At 42.5% G+C, this 16,865-nt stretch overlaps 1 protein-coding gene across 4 annotated transcripts in view; it reads right to left on the bottom strand.

Moving 5' to 3' along the window:
* Positions 1-16,865, bottom strand: part of LOC137181837 (plexin-A1-like) — a 194,967-nt gene that overhangs the window by 18,093 nt on the left and 160,009 nt on the right. For 2 of the 4 annotated variants that reach the window (XM_067587888.1, XM_067587890.1), the window contains exons 14-21: positions 16,672-16,795; positions 16,405-16,541; positions 13,715-13,882; positions 9,642-9,735; positions 8,298-8,534; positions 6,231-6,374; positions 4,609-4,843; positions 1,264-1,412 (exon numbers count right to left, since the gene is read on the bottom strand). In XM_067587888.1, coding sequence (XP_067443989.1) covers positions 1,264-1,412; positions 4,609-4,843; positions 6,231-6,374; positions 8,298-8,534; positions 9,642-9,735; positions 13,715-13,882; positions 16,405-16,541; positions 16,672-16,795 — 1,288 coding nt within the window. The remainder of the gene's footprint in view (positions 1-1,263; positions 1,413-4,608; positions 4,844-6,230; positions 6,375-8,297; positions 8,535-9,641; positions 9,736-13,714; positions 13,883-16,404; positions 16,542-16,671; positions 16,796-16,865) is intronic. The other 2 variants (XM_067587889.1, XM_067587891.1) reach the window with 1 other exon arrangement.

The raw sequence follows: 16,865 nt of genomic DNA, 5'->3' as shown, positions 1-16,865 counted from the left end.
GAAAAAAGTCAGCAATATGGATTCTGTTCCAGCTTCCAGATGCATCCATAAAACGAGGCTTTCATATCTCTGCCTTTCTATTCTCTCTCTTGTCCTCATTCATTCTTACCTCTTACCTTTTATTCTCTCCACAGTTGTCCCAATGCTATCTCATTTTTCCCCAGTTCTCTCTCTCCTTCTCTCTTTACCTCCCTTCATCCCTTACTGCACCCCCCCTACGCCCTTTCTACTGATTCTCTTCCTCTCTCAAAGCAATGGGCAGGCCTCCCCCTCTAAGGGAGAGAAACGAAGGTTTGAAGTGAGAATGTGAGCTTCATGCTGTAATAAGAAATTGATCTGCCTGCTAGCGCACTACTGTGGCCTGTGATTGCCTGAGCCATACAAATGAAAATCCAATGTCGCGCTATACTATCCCTATGGAATACAGTTGATAGCATGAGCAGATACCGAATGTCTCAAAGCGCTGTCCCTGTGCCCGCCACCTTACATGCATGTCAACCGAGCGCAACTGTGCATTTCCATGTGATGTATGTGTGAGAGTCTAATGTATACAGAGAAATGATGGAGGTACGTGTGCATGCCGCGTTACAGTGTCCACACAGCCGAGGTTCATGTGAGTGATAGAGTGTTCCCTCTTGAGAAACGAGCAGTAGTGCAGGGGAGGAGTGTTTTATTGAACGTGTGAACATTGCTTTTTCAGGAGCCTCAAACAGGCTTGGTCCTGTAGAGGCAATCTATCATTTGTACCAAGTCTTAGAGGAGCTCAGACATTGCTCACTCCCCAAAAAAGAACCTTCCCTTTACTGTATTACATCAAACTGGAGCTTGCCCTACGAGTTTCTTCTACCAATTTACTTTTTGTTTGGGCTTGAACCCTCCTCGGCCTGAGGGTCTTGGCTTGGAAGTTGTTTGATAGGCATTCAGGTGATGCTTGTATTAACTCGGCTACATAAAATAAGTCTGTAAAACTTCTATTTTTCTAAAATAATTGCTTATCAAAACAGGAAGATTCTCTGTTGGATTTCTGCTTAGCTTTGTCTTCCAAGCACACTTTTCTCTCCATGTTTCTCCATCATTATAACCCTTGCAAATGCAAAAAGATTTTGATTTTTTTTTTCTTCCCATTATCCACCAAAGTCCTTCATTAAAATCTCCTCACGTAAGGGGACCATTTCTAATTACACATCTAACACACAACATTCGTTCCTTCATTCAGTGTGTGTGAGTGTGTGTGTGCATGTGTGTGGAGCGATCTCTACTGACCCGTACCTCCATCTCCTTGAGCACAGGATGGTCCTCAATCCCAGGGAAGAGGACCCTCATGGCGTAGGTGCGGTAGTCCAGGAAGGGGATTCCTGCTCCATCCAGTTCCTGAGTGAGTTCATGGATGTCTGTTTGCAGCTCTGCAAAGGCTGCAAAGAGAGAAAGAAGAAAATGGTTATGAATATATCATAAAGGTTATGAATATGTTACTGAATGTTACAATCTTATTTTCTTGGTTTTGTTAAAATAACAAACCACTGCTTCTGTACTGTAAACGTAAACATCTCTTCATGCGGAGCGGAGGAATTTTCCAGGGAAATAGAGACCTCCTGATTGGTATTTAGAAGGAATGTAGGTTGAAAAACATTTTATGATATCAACTGGCAAAGAAGTATGTATTTAGATGTAAAATTGGGAATTATAACTTTAAAAGGTGGTCATTACCGGCCTCAAATCCTTCAATTTTGAAGTTGTGTTCTCAAGTAATGATTAGTGTTTTTCCTTCCCAAAAAAGGGGAAGCATTTGGAAATTAAGACTTCAAACATAGTATTTAAGGGCTACACAAAACAGAAGAAAGCACTGAAAAGCTATGGTCCAAGTGCTGAATAATCACTCACAGAAAGACAAAATCAACTCTCGAGCCGGCCTTTTTCTTGACTTTGACTATTCATGACTCTGTCAGTCTGATTTTCAGAATGTTTAACGAGGAGAAAGGCAACACAGGTGAAAGTGAGCAAAAGATGGAGGCGTGTGGAGGAGTAGTAGTGAAAAGAAATATTATGCAAGAGCAGAGAGAAAGATGGAGGGGAGGATAGAGGAAAGTGTTCTGGTAGTCGGTGGCTAAAGGGAAGTTCAGGATGGCAATTGCACACAGGATCGTGAACGTTTGAGTACACACACATTACATGCTGCCAACTCACATGCTCCTTCACATACACACACACACACACACACTTTTCGTGTCTTGCCCCACAGCTGAACACATAACCTAGTGCCCACATGATTTATGTGAGTGCATGTGTCAATGTTTTTACACATTTTCCATTCCAAGATGGTGTGTGTTCTGACCCCATTATGTACTCTCCCTTGTGGCTTCACAAGTCACATCTAGAGGGAGCAAATGGGATCAAAAACATTCCCTCATTCATATCCCTTACAATAGTGCCTACACCTAATGCTTTTGGTGGACTGCTTCAACTCTATTTTATAAAACTCCCATGAGCAGAATATATACAGCTATATGATTCCATTAGCACAACAGAGTGTGTGCCCTATAGCGTCATCCAAAATACACCAACACATGGAAACACAACCCAAACAAATAACGAACCAAAGCCCAGACTAACAGATGGCTTGTGTCACCCTATCCCTCTCTCCCTATCTCTTTTCCTCCCTCTCTCTTGCCTTCAAAGTGACATCTTAGAGGTCACCTCTCTCTTCCCTATGGCTTCCCCTCTGCTGTGACATCGCTCCATCTTATTTTTTTTTTCTCTTGTTGGCTGCTTCATGCCCTCCATCTCTCTCTGCATCTCTGATCAGTATATTTTTCTCTACTTTGCTCCTTCTTTTCACTCCATTTCTTTTCCCCCCATTCGTATTTAAAGTCAACAATTTTGCCTGTCCGCTACGTTCATGCTTGCTGCTTTCTTGGTCTGGAAAAGAAAGTTGTTCACTTTTCTATCCATACATTCATCACCTCTTGTTCATCCATATCTGATTTATCTCCTAAACTTTCAACCAGATATTCTACTCAGGTTCCTTGTTTTCTCTCTGTATTGTTTTGGTATTTGTCAACCCATACCTTACCTAAATATATATTTATTTAGTGTCTGTTTCTACTTCATTTTCCTCTCTCATAATCTTCCTATCCATCTCTTCTTCTTCTCTGCCCCCTCCCCCTCCCCTTTCACACGTTGTCTGCCTTATTTATCTCTCTTGCTCCGTCCCCCTCCTTCCATCCATCCTGTTGTCGTCTTCCAGACAGTGGTGACAGTGGGGGACAGACAGGGTTAGGGCACCTGGACTCGCCACCGCACACCCCAGCCAATCATTGTTTGACCTGCTGTGTGGGTTTATGTGTGTGTGTGTGTTATGTGTAATTGCAGGGAGTTGCAAAAGAGCAGGACATGGAGACCTGAGTGTCAGGGGGAGTGGTGTGGAGTGTACACATAGTCATCCTCTGAGCAATGACTGGGTCAGATTGAATCAAAAGAAACAAATGTGCTGTGTAAGTGTAAAGTGTTTAGACAGATAATTCATGTGTGTTCTCTATACTACAACACTCAGAGGGACCTAAGTCAGGAAGTAGTGATGTCACCAGTTTTTTTAATAGAAAGTCTATGATTACAATCTGGGAGTGTTGAGTTTGACATGGGCATTTACCAAAAGAGACAAGTTGCATTATGAGAAGTGCAGGATACAGCATACAGCATTACGATACAGCATTTTTGGAGCTTGACCAATACTGGGAAATTAAAATCAGGATTTCTCGGCCTCTGTTGTATTAATTTTGTCTTATCTTACAACAAGAACCACAGTAAATTAATGTTCTATTTGAGCTTTACTACAGCAGCGCAACAGGTTAAGTGATCTCTAATACAAATGTATGCTGATGATTATGGTTATCAGTATTCTCCTTCTCTCTCCTCCCATCTGCCTCTCTCTCCCTCTGTCTCTCTCTTGCCAGATAAACCAGTAACAGCATCAGTAGACTCTCACTGGATCCATGCTGCCTCCTGCCAAATGAATATATGCTAATGTACTGGTGTGTAAGTCTCTTGCTCTCTATCCCCCCTCCTCCCCGCTTTGGTCGATGCCAAACCACTCCTTCCTTACTATCCCTCACTTTTCCACCTCTATGCCCTGTATCTATCTAACCTCCATCTCTCCCTTTCTCAGCGCGGATGGTAGTGAGGCCAGCCAGGCAGCTCTCTCATGGGGTGGAGAGCCAACATCTGGTGGCTGGCTCAGATCAAAGTACTCCTCTGGAAGCACACCAACACCCACGCACACATGCACACACACCGCTGCCACCTAACAGCAGGGGGACAGTTGGCAGTGAGACAGAGGGAGAAATAGAGAGTAAGAGGGGAAGCAGAGAGAGATATGGATAGGACTATTGAATGGGAGTTGTGCAGCTTTTGAGTTAAGCTGCAGCGAGGGGGAGATTTCCAGAAAGTTATCTGGGAACACAGGAGTTATTTGGGGAGAAAGATGAAAAGAACAAAGGAAGGAGAAGAGAGAGGTAAAAGAAACAAGGAGAACACCAGCATTATATAAGTAACTTTGGAGGGTTGAGCAGCTAGCGTCACCCCTCTTTATGACCACATTTTGTCCAAACTCACCTTCCTTGCACTCAAGGGCCACCCTGGACTCCAGGTTGTCCATCTGCAGTTGCAGACGTTTGAGGGTGCGGTCAGCATCTCGCGACTTCCTCTTATAAGCAATTAGAACCACAATGATAACCAGCAGGAGCAGGCCGCCACCTCCCCCGATACCAATGATGGCGGGCAGGGTGAGCAGGCTGTCTGAGTAGATCTGCAAGGTCCCCGGTGAGTATTCAAACCCTCCAACACGCACCTAGTGGGCCGAGGCAAAGAGAAAAGTTACACTCTTGTTGGTTAAGCAGGTGGATGAGAGACACCACACAGAGATAGACAGAACAACAACAAAAAAGTGTATGGGTATATCTGCGGTGGAATTTTACCAACGTGAAGCTGTGAACCACTTTCATAAAATAAATTAGCTGCTGGTACCAAGATTATACCCTCCACAGTGTGAAGGTCATACAGAGATTGTACAGTGATGTTATTTTGGCATTTTCAAATCCATATATACAAGAACTACTGTGCAGTTCCAAAGCGTGACAGACAATTTTAGGTCTACACCTGGCCATCCATTATAAAGAATGTAATATGAATGTACCAATGAAAAACGATGCAAGGTATCAATGCTAAATCCCACATTGCAATTATACTGGCAAACCAAGCTGTGCCGAGTTGAGCCAAGTACAGGACAAAACTACCCAAAACCCTTTATATCTGGGTTGGGGGAGGCAACATCTGTGCCCCGGGGCTGTCTTTGGAAGCAGCGAAACACATACAAGTATACACAGTTACACACACATGACTTTCAACCATATCACATCAAAACAGTTCTGGCTTGCAGAGCCTGTGAATAAAAAAACATTGGATATGTTTAATTCCCCTCTCTTCTTTTTCTTCCTTCTTCAACGGGCTTACGTCTATGAAATATCAAATGGAGGAGGGTAAAAATAGACACAGACCTCTAACGCCCACAAGCCATTTTTTGGTCTCTATTGAATATCAATACTGTTCAAATCCCAAGGAGGACGACAGCCAAATGAGACCGGTGAAAAGCCTCTAAGAAAAAAATACAGTCGCAAACATCGCCAACGGTATAAGAGACGGGATGTGTGTGTGTGTGTGTGTTTGTGTGCGTGCAGCTATATGAATGGGGAGGAGAAATCTAGAGTAATTGAAGAGATTTAGGCCTGATGGATGGGGAGGAAAGAATGAGATGAATGAATGAAAAGATAGGAAGTGAATTGACATAAAGAAGGGTGATGAATAGCAGAGCGGAAACAGCGGAGAGAACTGGAACTATGGAAGAAGAAGAGGCTGAAAGAAATGTAAAAGCCAGACGTGAGGTTGAGGTGGCACGAAAAATAAATCAAGAGGGATGATAAAATAACAGGAATCTAAGATAGAAAAAAAAACACTTCGATAAGGTTGATGCTCATTTTCAGGTTTTGTGTGGCTCCAAACGCCAAACTCTTGGTTTGCACTATGCTCTGATCAGTGAGTGACAGATCAGGTTAACATAATGAAGACAGACACATCACATGATGGGAAAACACTCAGCAAATATACACATACTGTATATAATACAGCTTCTAAATTAGTGATTGAACAGTAACATACAAAAGTATTATAGCAGTACTCACAGTGACTTTGTGTTCTCCAGTCAGGTTAGGCCATTCACACAACAGCTGGCTCTCAGACAGGGTGAGAACGCAGGGTGTCTCCCCGATCAGCACTGTGTAGTTCAGCTTAGTGTTTCCCGGGGCCGCAGGAATCAGGTTACGGCCCTGGAAAGAGAAACACACGTTTCGGTTACTTAGGTAAGGTCTGAATCAAAGGTGGTCCACAGGAATAGAATTATAAACGTAGAGTATAAATTCGAAGTGATTCACTCTGACTGTGATTTATGCCATGGCAACGGCAAAAAAAACCATACTTGCTTCTGATTGGCTGGCAGGTGTCCGTCAACAGTTTGACCACAGGTCTAAACCAGTGTGCAAGATACATGAAATTGGGGGTAACCATAGCAACAGTGCTTCTGCTTGATGCTGCCAGATAGTACCTCACATAGAAACTGATCAAACCATGAGTTAAGCTGTCACAAACATAAATATGGTTTATGATTTCAATACAGCCTACCTAGTTTTCATTTAGTAAATTAAGAGGCGTTCGGATGTAAAAACAACACCTAATCTAGTATCTTCATACGTTAGAACACCTTGTTCTGTATTATCATTTACATGATCTCAAGCATACAGAGTTTCACACTGCATAGAATTGACTGGACACTAAAATATGAGAATCTTGTGCACATTGTTCCATGAAATTGCCCTTTGCCATAGTCTTTTGTCATGGCCACCACTTTGCCAATCAGTGAGGTGGTGGGAAGTAGAGTAAATAAATTCTACAGAAATCCCCCTCCAACCCCCCCCCCCTCCTTCTTAACTCCTCACCATGCTTTGCAGAGTGGGAGGTATTAATTGCGGGAAAATCTCAATGAATGTCTAATTTCTCTGCAATTATTTTATAGGATGCCGTTTCTGTGCTGCTTATTTTGGTAATTCTTTACCCGGAGCACGGTGGGGCAATCAGAGCTTTTTTCATTATAGAATTATATTTAAAGTTGCAGGAGAGAGAGGCGTGATTCTTCATTTCTAAAACTCCACCCTGATTGGCCAAGAGAAAAAAGGCTTTAGTTTTCCATGAAATTGCATGATAATTTCCTCTCTCGCTCCTGAGAGGGCTTTGAAGTTCAAGGGGAGCGGTGACGTGACAAAAGACAGCATGGGTGGGTGGGGCAAAGCCTTTAAAAACGTATTCAAATGCGTACTGCCTCTATGGCTTAGAGTAAACACGGCTGTGAAGTCTCTCTTCAGAAGTTATCTTATAGAAATCGGAGCAGGTGGCATAGCGATGCATGGGTCCACTTTATAAACATTAGTTTGCTTTGCACCTGATTTTAAGGGAGGCGTTTTGGAAGCAACTATTTCTTTCTTGAAGGTCTCCGAACCCCATTGGAGACAGCAGGTGAAGAAATAACATCTTTCAAGGTTGAGGGACATCTTAAAGAAAACTGTGTTGAAAGAAATACTCTAAAAGCGAAAGGAAGGAGGGAGGAAAGTGTCTTTACAGGAATTAAAGATGTATAATAATATTTGTGAGCTTTTATTATTCTTGACAATACTCAACATTACTGGCACGCTTCTATCTGCTATTTTTTTATTGTGTCAACTGAGAGCTAAAACTCAGCTAACCTTCAATTGTCCTCGATGCTTGGTGTGTTTTAAGGCATTTCTTCCACACCTTATATACAGAGCAACCTTCAATAAAAAGCTTTGATGCAAAACCACTGCAAACTCCATCTTGACATCATTCAACCAGACATAAGAACCCCCTTTTCCCCCACTCAAGCGTGGTCTACTATGTGGAAGAGAAAAGGACAGACAGCAGAAATAAACTGAGAGAGGTGATGCAAGAAGGGAGAAAGGAGGAAAAAAAAAAAAGAAATAGATGACTGGAAATACACAAAGAGAGGAGAGAGACAAAGAAACACAGAGAAAGACATGAGAAGAAGGGAGGCTGAAGACAGAGAAGTGAGAGGCAAAGTCTAGAGATGAATATAAAGAGAGAAAGGACTTGATGGATGTAAAGCAAAGCCAGGTAGAGACGAGGCCAAAACAGATCAATGCTAAGTGCACAAGGCGTTTTACCTTGAGTATGAGTGGTGAGCTGGGCTTCAGCTCCAGCATGCCATTGGGACTCAGAGGTTCAAACACGGGGTCCGGGTGGTAGCTGAAAGTCTCGTTTACCACCAGCACGGAGCGCACGTCATCCATGACAAAGCCGATCTCATCAGGACTGCTGCCTACCTCCGAGAAGCTTTTGTCAGATCCGGCCACAGAGGGCGCCAGACACACCATCACAGTGTTGTTAACTACTGTGCAATTCTGAGGAGGAAAAGAAAGGACAGAGGGGAGAGAGGAAGCAGGAAGAAGAGGAAGTAATTAATGGGGGATGGTCAGAGAGAAAAAGGAAGATGGGATAGAGAAAAGGGGAGAAAATTTGACATGATGATTTAATTGCTAAATTAAGAACCTTTCTTCCTTCTTACACCGTTTCTCTATAATAGCATTGACTGACATCTACTGATGGCAAGAACTAGAAAAAAGGTACATTTAAAATTCCTACATAAAAGATCATGTTAAATAATCAACTATATATACGATGGCTGAAACAGGGTTATGTGATATGAGTAATCAAATGTCTCCATAATAACATAATGAGGAAGAGTCTGGCTTAATAACATCAGTGTCGTAATCAGTGTTGATATCATCTGGAAATCCCCTGTGGGGTTGGACACTTAAATCAGTCACCGTAGAACAAATTAGACTGTAATGACATCGAGAGAAACGGGAGAGGTCAGCCAGTAGCTGTTAATGATAACACAGCACGGCTAAAGAGACTTGTGCATAGTTTCAGTGTGTTATATCTATATGTCACATTTACTAACACACTGAAACAAAAAGGGTGTGTAAGATCACAAGGATACAGAAAAAAACAGTGTTTATAGGTCAATGGAAACATTAACCAAGAAAAATAAAAACGACTGCAGAGAGGGGGACAAAAGAAAGAAGGGATATTTTTACTTTCAGCTAAAAGCGGGAGTGGAAGAAAGGTTAGCAAAGCCCCGTGGTGCTAGGTGAAGAGAAGGGGATTTGCTAGAGCCGCTTTATTGCTGGTTGACATTTCAAAGGTTAAACTGCTAAAAGGAAATTCAACATCAAAAACAAACAGAAAATGGGCCCTTGGCTGGTTGACCAATGGGTCAGGTGTGTGCGTCTGTCTGTGTCCCAGGAGTGCGTGTGCATCGTCTGAAAATCATTTTTTCAGAGAGAGAGAGAGGGGCAGAGAGACTGTGAAAGTAGAGGGAGAGACAGCGGAGACACCTGTGTGTCTATACTGGTCTGACTCCGTCTCACTCGCCAAGTCAAGTCACTGATTTTCTTGTTTTGTCAATAAAAACTGTGTGCGGGTGTCTGGGTCCAGCCACTTACATTTTCTGACTTGGCAGCTCCATACTTGGCTCTCATTTTGGGCTCCTTGATGGTGGCCAGATTGGTTCCAGTAATGGTCAACATGGTTCCTCCACTAAAAGAAGAGATAATAAGATATATTGTAAAGCAGGGGTAGACAAATAGCAGCCCATGGGCCAAATCTGGCCCTCCAACAAAAATATTTGGCCCCCCCAATGAAAACTGAAATTTCCCCTTTTATGGATTACATCAAATCAGATTACATCACGTCTCTTCATAAAGCTACAGTCAATAACAATATAAACACAAGTGCTCTTGTAAATCCCGATGTAACCTCTTACAAATTTACAAGTTGTGTAACACACCAAATAAATAACAGGTTTTGCTTCAACCGTAAATGAAGCAGGCCACTGTTATTGTGTGTGGATAGGCAATCGATTTAAATTCAAGTCTCGTAGTTTAGTTTCAAATGTTTTGGCCACAAGTATCACCATGAGCTGCTGTTTGTTCTCACAGGAATCATGACATATATGCCTTACTATATATACTAAAACTGTTTTATAAATGAATGTTCAATTGAACAAATTAAAAGAAATAAACAAAATGTATAAAAAACACAGGCTATGTTTTTTATTTTTATCATGCCTGTACTACGTTGGACCCTAATAAACAGTACTGTTTAAAAAAAAAAAAAAGTGTTCCATGGTTAAACCTAATTGCTGACCCCAGTTGCAGAGAATGTCAGGATAAACATCACTGTATAATGGTAAGGGGGAAAATAAAAACAATTTTATGTGCACTTGTGTGTCACATATTCATGTATCTTCTGGTGTCATTTTTTTCTTAAAGGGTCCATGTGCATACACTATTCAGCAGGCCTATCGGTGGAGATAAATGTTAATAAATCTGTTCTCTGTGGGAGCCAAGAGGGCCCTCCAGTTGGCGATTTACCATTAATGCTCGCTCCTGCTGTAGCCTTTTGCCTGCTTATTCATGGAAGCCCATTTTCAGGTAATGATACTAACGCTAAAGCCCTTGCATGAATGTTAAGAGCTTGTTTAAACCGATATGGAGGCTGGGGGAGGAGGGGGTGGGGGGGGGGTAGTCGAATATGGAGCATTACTCCTGAGAGCCAAAGCTTTTGGCCTCTCCTCACCACCTCTCGAAAGCCAGGGGGAGATATTTTCAGAGTGTATTAAAGTTGCATTGTGGTATTTTTCAGCATGAGATACACTCAGCGACTGCCTTGCCGTCAATGATCTGACATGTTCTGTAACCTTTTCACCTGTGACCTATTCAGGTCTATGTGACGCTGACCAACAGAGACATGGGTAATATGGGGTGAGAGTCCTATACCCCCACACTGCCTTCTCGACAGCCTCTGTTGGCCTGAGAGGCTGAACTTTATCTGATGTGAGGTGTTCTGACAGCAGCTAAATAAGTTAGCATACAACCTAAAACTGGAGTGGGGTAAAGGCAAGGCTTTAAGCCCAGTGCCACTGTGACTCACCACTGGCTTCACTGAACAGAAACACATATCGTGCAAATGATACATGGTACGTTGCTAAGTTTCCTGTATTGATGTGACACCAACAAAAGCACATTCTGTATTACTGTTTAAGTGCTGTAAAGCCTGGGAAGAAAGCTTTTCTAAAAGAATATCAAACATTTTAGTGCCTCTGCTGTCTTATCTCTAAGCACTGGTAGCTGGGGACTTGCAGTCTACTTGGCTGCATTTTGTTGAACAGAAAAAGCTGGTGTCTGGGGGAGGGTGGTGAGGCCAGTCAGAGCCTTAAGGTGAGATTGACCCTTGAAGTAGCCTGGGAAGAACAAGGAAGCTAAGGAACTAGCAGGAAAAATTGAGACAAGAGGGCTTTTGAGACACTTTAAAGAGGCTAACACATGTTGAAGTGGTAAATATAGTCAGGAGTGAAAACTGAGCAGACAAAGGAATCTGGGAGATTTATATAGAGTGGCACTTTTCTATCTGGAATAGCAGAATATTATCTGCAGGACATGCAGATGTAACAGACTGTTCAGTAGTTCAATATCAGTAAAAACTGTTTTGTTTCATTGCAGCACTCCACAGGGGTAGTTCAATGAGAGGATAAGAATTCATTTCTACACATACAGTGTACACTACATAGTGTACTGTATACACTGTACTACACAGCATAAACAAGATGAAGTGTCACACAATCTCTGCAGCGCCATGTGTTTGTGTTGTTAGCCTGAGAACTTCTTCCTGAAGGGTGGGGAACAAGTCTCGGTCATGTCAGATTTGTGTTTTGGACAAGGGATGCTCAGCACTGTTTGAAATAGCCTCGGCAACAGGGTCACCAAAGGGGACACAGCGACAAAATAGCTTGGTAAATAAGAGTGTGATTGGCCTGGAGAACCATGCACCTCCTCCTCTGGGAGAGCTGAGTGAAACGACAAACACGAGCCGAGTGCCGAGGTTATTCCCCCCCCAAGGCTGGAGCCAACACTTTCGTTCTCGTTTCCCTCACCTATCCTCAACCTTTCATTCATCCAATTCCAAATGAGACTTCTCATCCGCTCACATCTTGTTCAAATGATGAGAGACTTTGTCTCCCTGCAGAGTTTTAAAAGCGGTTCCCATTTTCACCTCAACCCCCTGCGATGTAGTGAATTGTTTCACTGCCTGAACAGACAATGTGTCTGGTGGCAAAATCTGATGTGCTCTCAAATAAAATACCTGGACTATGCTGTATACAGGGTCAGAGTGGCTTTAATAACAATGCAACACATATGACATTCATTCAGCAGGGATTTCTGAGGCATAATTCTTCTCTTCTTAATAGGCTTTAACAGCACCGATAAAGTAGAACTGATGAACTATTTGTGTTCAAAAGAGCAACAGAGTGGTGACAATGGCATGATTGTGTTGTGTCAATTTAATTAACGCTGTGAAAATAAGTGTTGGATATATGAGCTAGTGCAGGTTATATAGTTTTTTTGTCCAGCCTTTTACTTTTTTGTATGCACCGCATCCCTGGATAGCTTATGGGACCTATCCAATGTTTGAATACCAACTTTTATTTTAGATTTTTAAATGAATGCAACAGAAAAAAAAAAAAAACATCAAGAAAAAAGCTCAAGAAATAATGTACGACAAGTTCCTGAAACTATACGTTTGAAGTAAATGAGACAGTCAACAGTGTGTGTTTTTGTGTGTGTGTGTGTTTGAGTTGGCTTCATTTGTGAGCTGAGGAGTAGAGGAGTTTCTAGGTCATGCTAGTGAGCCCATTAGCATTTGGTAGCTCCAAGCTTCTTTTTTTTTTTCCCTCCACAACACAGCTTGTGTTTGCACAGGAAATCTTCCCGTGGCTATGTAGTCTCATTTCAATAAGTCAAGTAATATTTACAGATACATCTCTGCTGCAGCTCATCAACAAGCAGTGCACTGCTTCAGGAGCCTCCTTTACTGCTGTTCCTGCTCTCAAAGATTTACTTTTGAAACATAAAGATAAACAGAATAAATAATGTCTTTGAAAAGCGAGACGTGTGTGAAAATGGAGAGGAATCTTCAGCTTTTTCTTCGAGACCCAGCCAGCGAGTATGCAAGCAGAATAATACATTTATCATTTTACATGGAGTGCATATTTCAGTTTAGTTGGCTACACTTCTTGAAAAAATAGCATTAATGTATGGCACAACCACCACATGGGATTAATAATGTATTGATGCATTTGTATCTGTTCTATAGATGTACATCAAGCAGAATTGCAGATCAAACACTGTTGATGTAAATTATAGATAATGAAATGACATGCTGATGTATTATACAATGATAGATCGCTGACGGGGCTAACTATATGATGAAGCAGAATGTGAAAAATTAAGCCAATATCGCCCAGTTTTGAAACCTTTCCTGTGAATTATTCAGTGTGCATCGCTTTCAGGGTTGACCTGTACTATTTATGCAATATTGAGAATTAACTGATCAATCCTAAAGTATTCTTTTTGAGATACCGTAGCTGTAACAGAAATATCCTCCATGTCTTAAGCCTGTATGAGCTCTGGAAAGACTCTATACTATTGTGGGAAGACTCATACTATTGTGTCCTTACCTGGCGATACTCCAGTCAGGCTCAATCTTGAGGATGGTGGGATCATCTGTATAGTTGAACTTGACCTCTGGGTTCCTCAGCTCAGCAGAGTTGATGTCCACCATGACTGGGGTGGTGCCTGAGGCTTGTCCCAACGGGGTCACACACACTATCTCCTTGCTGCTTCGCCTGGAATACCAGGAGATCAAGGGATAAGGAGAAGAAAGGAGAGAAAGATGTTACATACAATGGTTGGTGATGGCCTCTCTAAGAGTGGACTGTAGAGCTATACTAGAAGGTCTTGAAAAGGATTTCGAGTATATGGGAGTTGACTCTGACAGAAACAGAGATAGACACAAAGAAAAAAAAAAACTGCGCAGGGAAAGAAATCCTACTTCACCCTTTAAATAACTCATAAATTATTTATCAGATGCAACAAAAAAAAAAAAAAAAGCAGGCTCACACACAGACTGGTGACACAGTCGCCTATCCACAAGGCCAACATCTTTCAGTCTGTCCAGCCGTAGTTTCATCAGCCCGAATCACAGAGTGCTATACTTCAAAGCTCGCTCTCTCTCTCTTTCTCTCTCTGTCTGTCTTTCCTTCCCTCCTGCGCTTTCTCTGGCTGATAGATCTGAAGTGGCAGATCAGGCTGGTCGTCTCTCTGTGTGATGTAACTCCCTCCCTAGCAGACAGGCAGCCAGCTGTGACCTGCTGGGAAACTTTGTGCTGCTGCCAGAAACTTTGTGCTCCACACCAGTGGCTCATTGCAGCGTCCCCTCCTCCCTGTCAGGGGGGAAACACTGCTTGGTGAGCAGTGGGGAGATGGCTACCTGCGAGACAGTCTGGGTGTATGTGTGTAATCAATGTATCGAGCAGGTGTGCGCTAGCTTGTGCGCAGTGTGGAGGTCTGTAAATTTGCATATAAATACAGTAGGCAGGCAGAGCATTAACGATGTGTAAGTATGTGTTTTGCATCACTCGTCGTCTGGTAACATCCTACAGCGCTCTGCGAGTGTGTGTAAGTGGGGGTGTGTGTGCGCGTTGTGCAGACATGATGGCGGGCGGCGCAGTGTGAAATTTTGAACATGAGAAGAGCAAGCTGATCCGTACACAAATCCTCCGCCGTTATCTGCTGTGAAAGTGAAGCCCACAGAAAGACGGAAGATGATGGAGAAGATGAAAGAGAACACCTATTTTGCCGCCTCTATTCCGAGTGGCTTGCAGCGGGGCGGGGCTGGTTTGGGAGACTGAACAAAAACGGCGAAGGAAAGAAAAAAAAACAAAAAAAACGGGGGGAATCGGGCGTCTTTGTTGGACATATCCCTGCTGTCTCCCAGGAGGCAATTTCAACAGCGTCCTCCACACGCACTTAGACTGAGAGAGGGACTGAAGAGAGGATAAAGATAGGAAAGAAAAAGAATGTCGATAAAAAAAAAAGTTTTCACATTCCACTAATGCTGCGTTTCCATGGCAACCGTTTTCACAACACTGTCGCCGTCAAGAGCGCCTGTGGTGCCGCGGACGTATTTTTGACAAGGTTGCCGCCGCACAAAGGAAAGCCGAGAGGGGATACAGAAAGAAAGAAAAAAGAATGAAAGAGAAGGGGTTGCAGAGGGAGATAAGAGGATGAGTGACTCGGGGTAAATAGGTTTTGATTAAAGCAGAGGCCCCACTGAATACAAAGACACATTAAAGAGATGGACTCAACCAGTTCATTACTTTGGCCATAAAGGTTATTACTGCTCAGTGAATGAAAGGCCAAGACTATTATGGTCACCTTTCTCGGGATGTGCTACAGAGCTTTAAATTGGCCTTTACTTTTTCTTTTGATATAATATAAAAAGAACTTGATAGGTCCAAGCTCATTAGTTTAACCTGTCACTTGTTGCCTCAGAGAAGGAAACCACTATAATAAAAACAGCAGTGTTATATGAATTTGCTCTAAAAGGAGAAACAAGAAAAACTCTAGACTAAGGCTTAACCTATAATGAAAAAACGTATGAAAGGGAGGAGTATAAACATTTTCCTTTATTTGCCAACAGTCACCTTGACTAGTGAAGCTTCTGCTTGGAAATTCCTTTCAGTATATAGGTGCCCTGTTCTAGTGCACTAACAATCTTTTCTGCGAGGTTTCTTTTCTCTGCCATCTGTCAGACACCATACATGAGAGGATTTAGTCCAGAGTAGAGTACGGTTTCTTGTCAGTTTGCCAAGAGGAGATTCAAAGAAACAATAGAGTTCTTGGCTTGAGGAATTAGAGTCATATCAAATTGGATCTATGTGTCCTCTCCTTGAAATCCTGGCACAATCTCTAGAGTGAGTGAGAACAGTGGCAGATTATTCTCAACACCAAAAAAATGATTTTTTTTTTTTTTAATGTATTCATTATATGTATACATGAGTAAAATGTGATTTACCAATTACCAGCAACACCATACAATTCCTTCTAAATTATAGTCATGTCTTTGACAAAATGTAGGCCATGTACTTAACAGCACAACTGAACAATGATATCATCATCCCTGAAAAAAGCTATACCATCATTCTCACAGTTGCTGTGAATTGCAGTCCTAGAGGTCAACCTGCTGCAAATCAAAGGCAGCAACCAGAAATAAAATGGCTTTTTTAAAAAGAGAATAACCATGCAGGGAGGGTTGTTAAAAACTATGAACAAACTGTAAATTTTTGAGCACTTTGGATTCACTCACTTCTCGAAGCGGCAGGGGTGAAGTCCTATCTTTACAGACACTGCGCTGCCTGCGTTTAGATGACTGCCTTCGATGGTGATCCTTGTTCCTCCAGACAGCGGCCCGGTGGAAGGATGGACACGGGTGAAGTACGGAGACTAAGGAGGGACACACGGGCAGAAGAGCAGGCGGGTCAATCATGGCTGCTAGACTGTGATGAACCAGTGATGTCCAATGCAACATAAACAAAGCTTTTATGTAGCTGTTTCCCAAATCAACAACACATACCACAAAAGTGAAGGCCTTGCTTGAGACTGCTTTGTAGTCAGGGTGAATGCAGTCCCTCACACACACCTCCACCTGAGCCTCCTGCACCCTGTAACCTGTTGCATCATTCAGCCGGCACACGATCCTGAAAAAGAGAAACACAAGAAGCGAAGAGATGAACCTGATTATCGGTGCAACCAAAATAAATAAATGAA

This window comes from Thunnus thynnus, chromosome 4 (genome assembly GCF_963924715.1).
Source record: "Thunnus thynnus chromosome 4, fThuThy2.1, whole genome shotgun sequence".
Classification (NCBI taxonomy): Eukaryota; Metazoa; Chordata; class Actinopteri; order Scombriformes; family Scombridae; genus Thunnus; species Thunnus thynnus.
The sequence above is the reverse complement of the archived record's forward strand: the minus strand, read 5'-3'. Positions and strand labels throughout refer to the sequence as shown.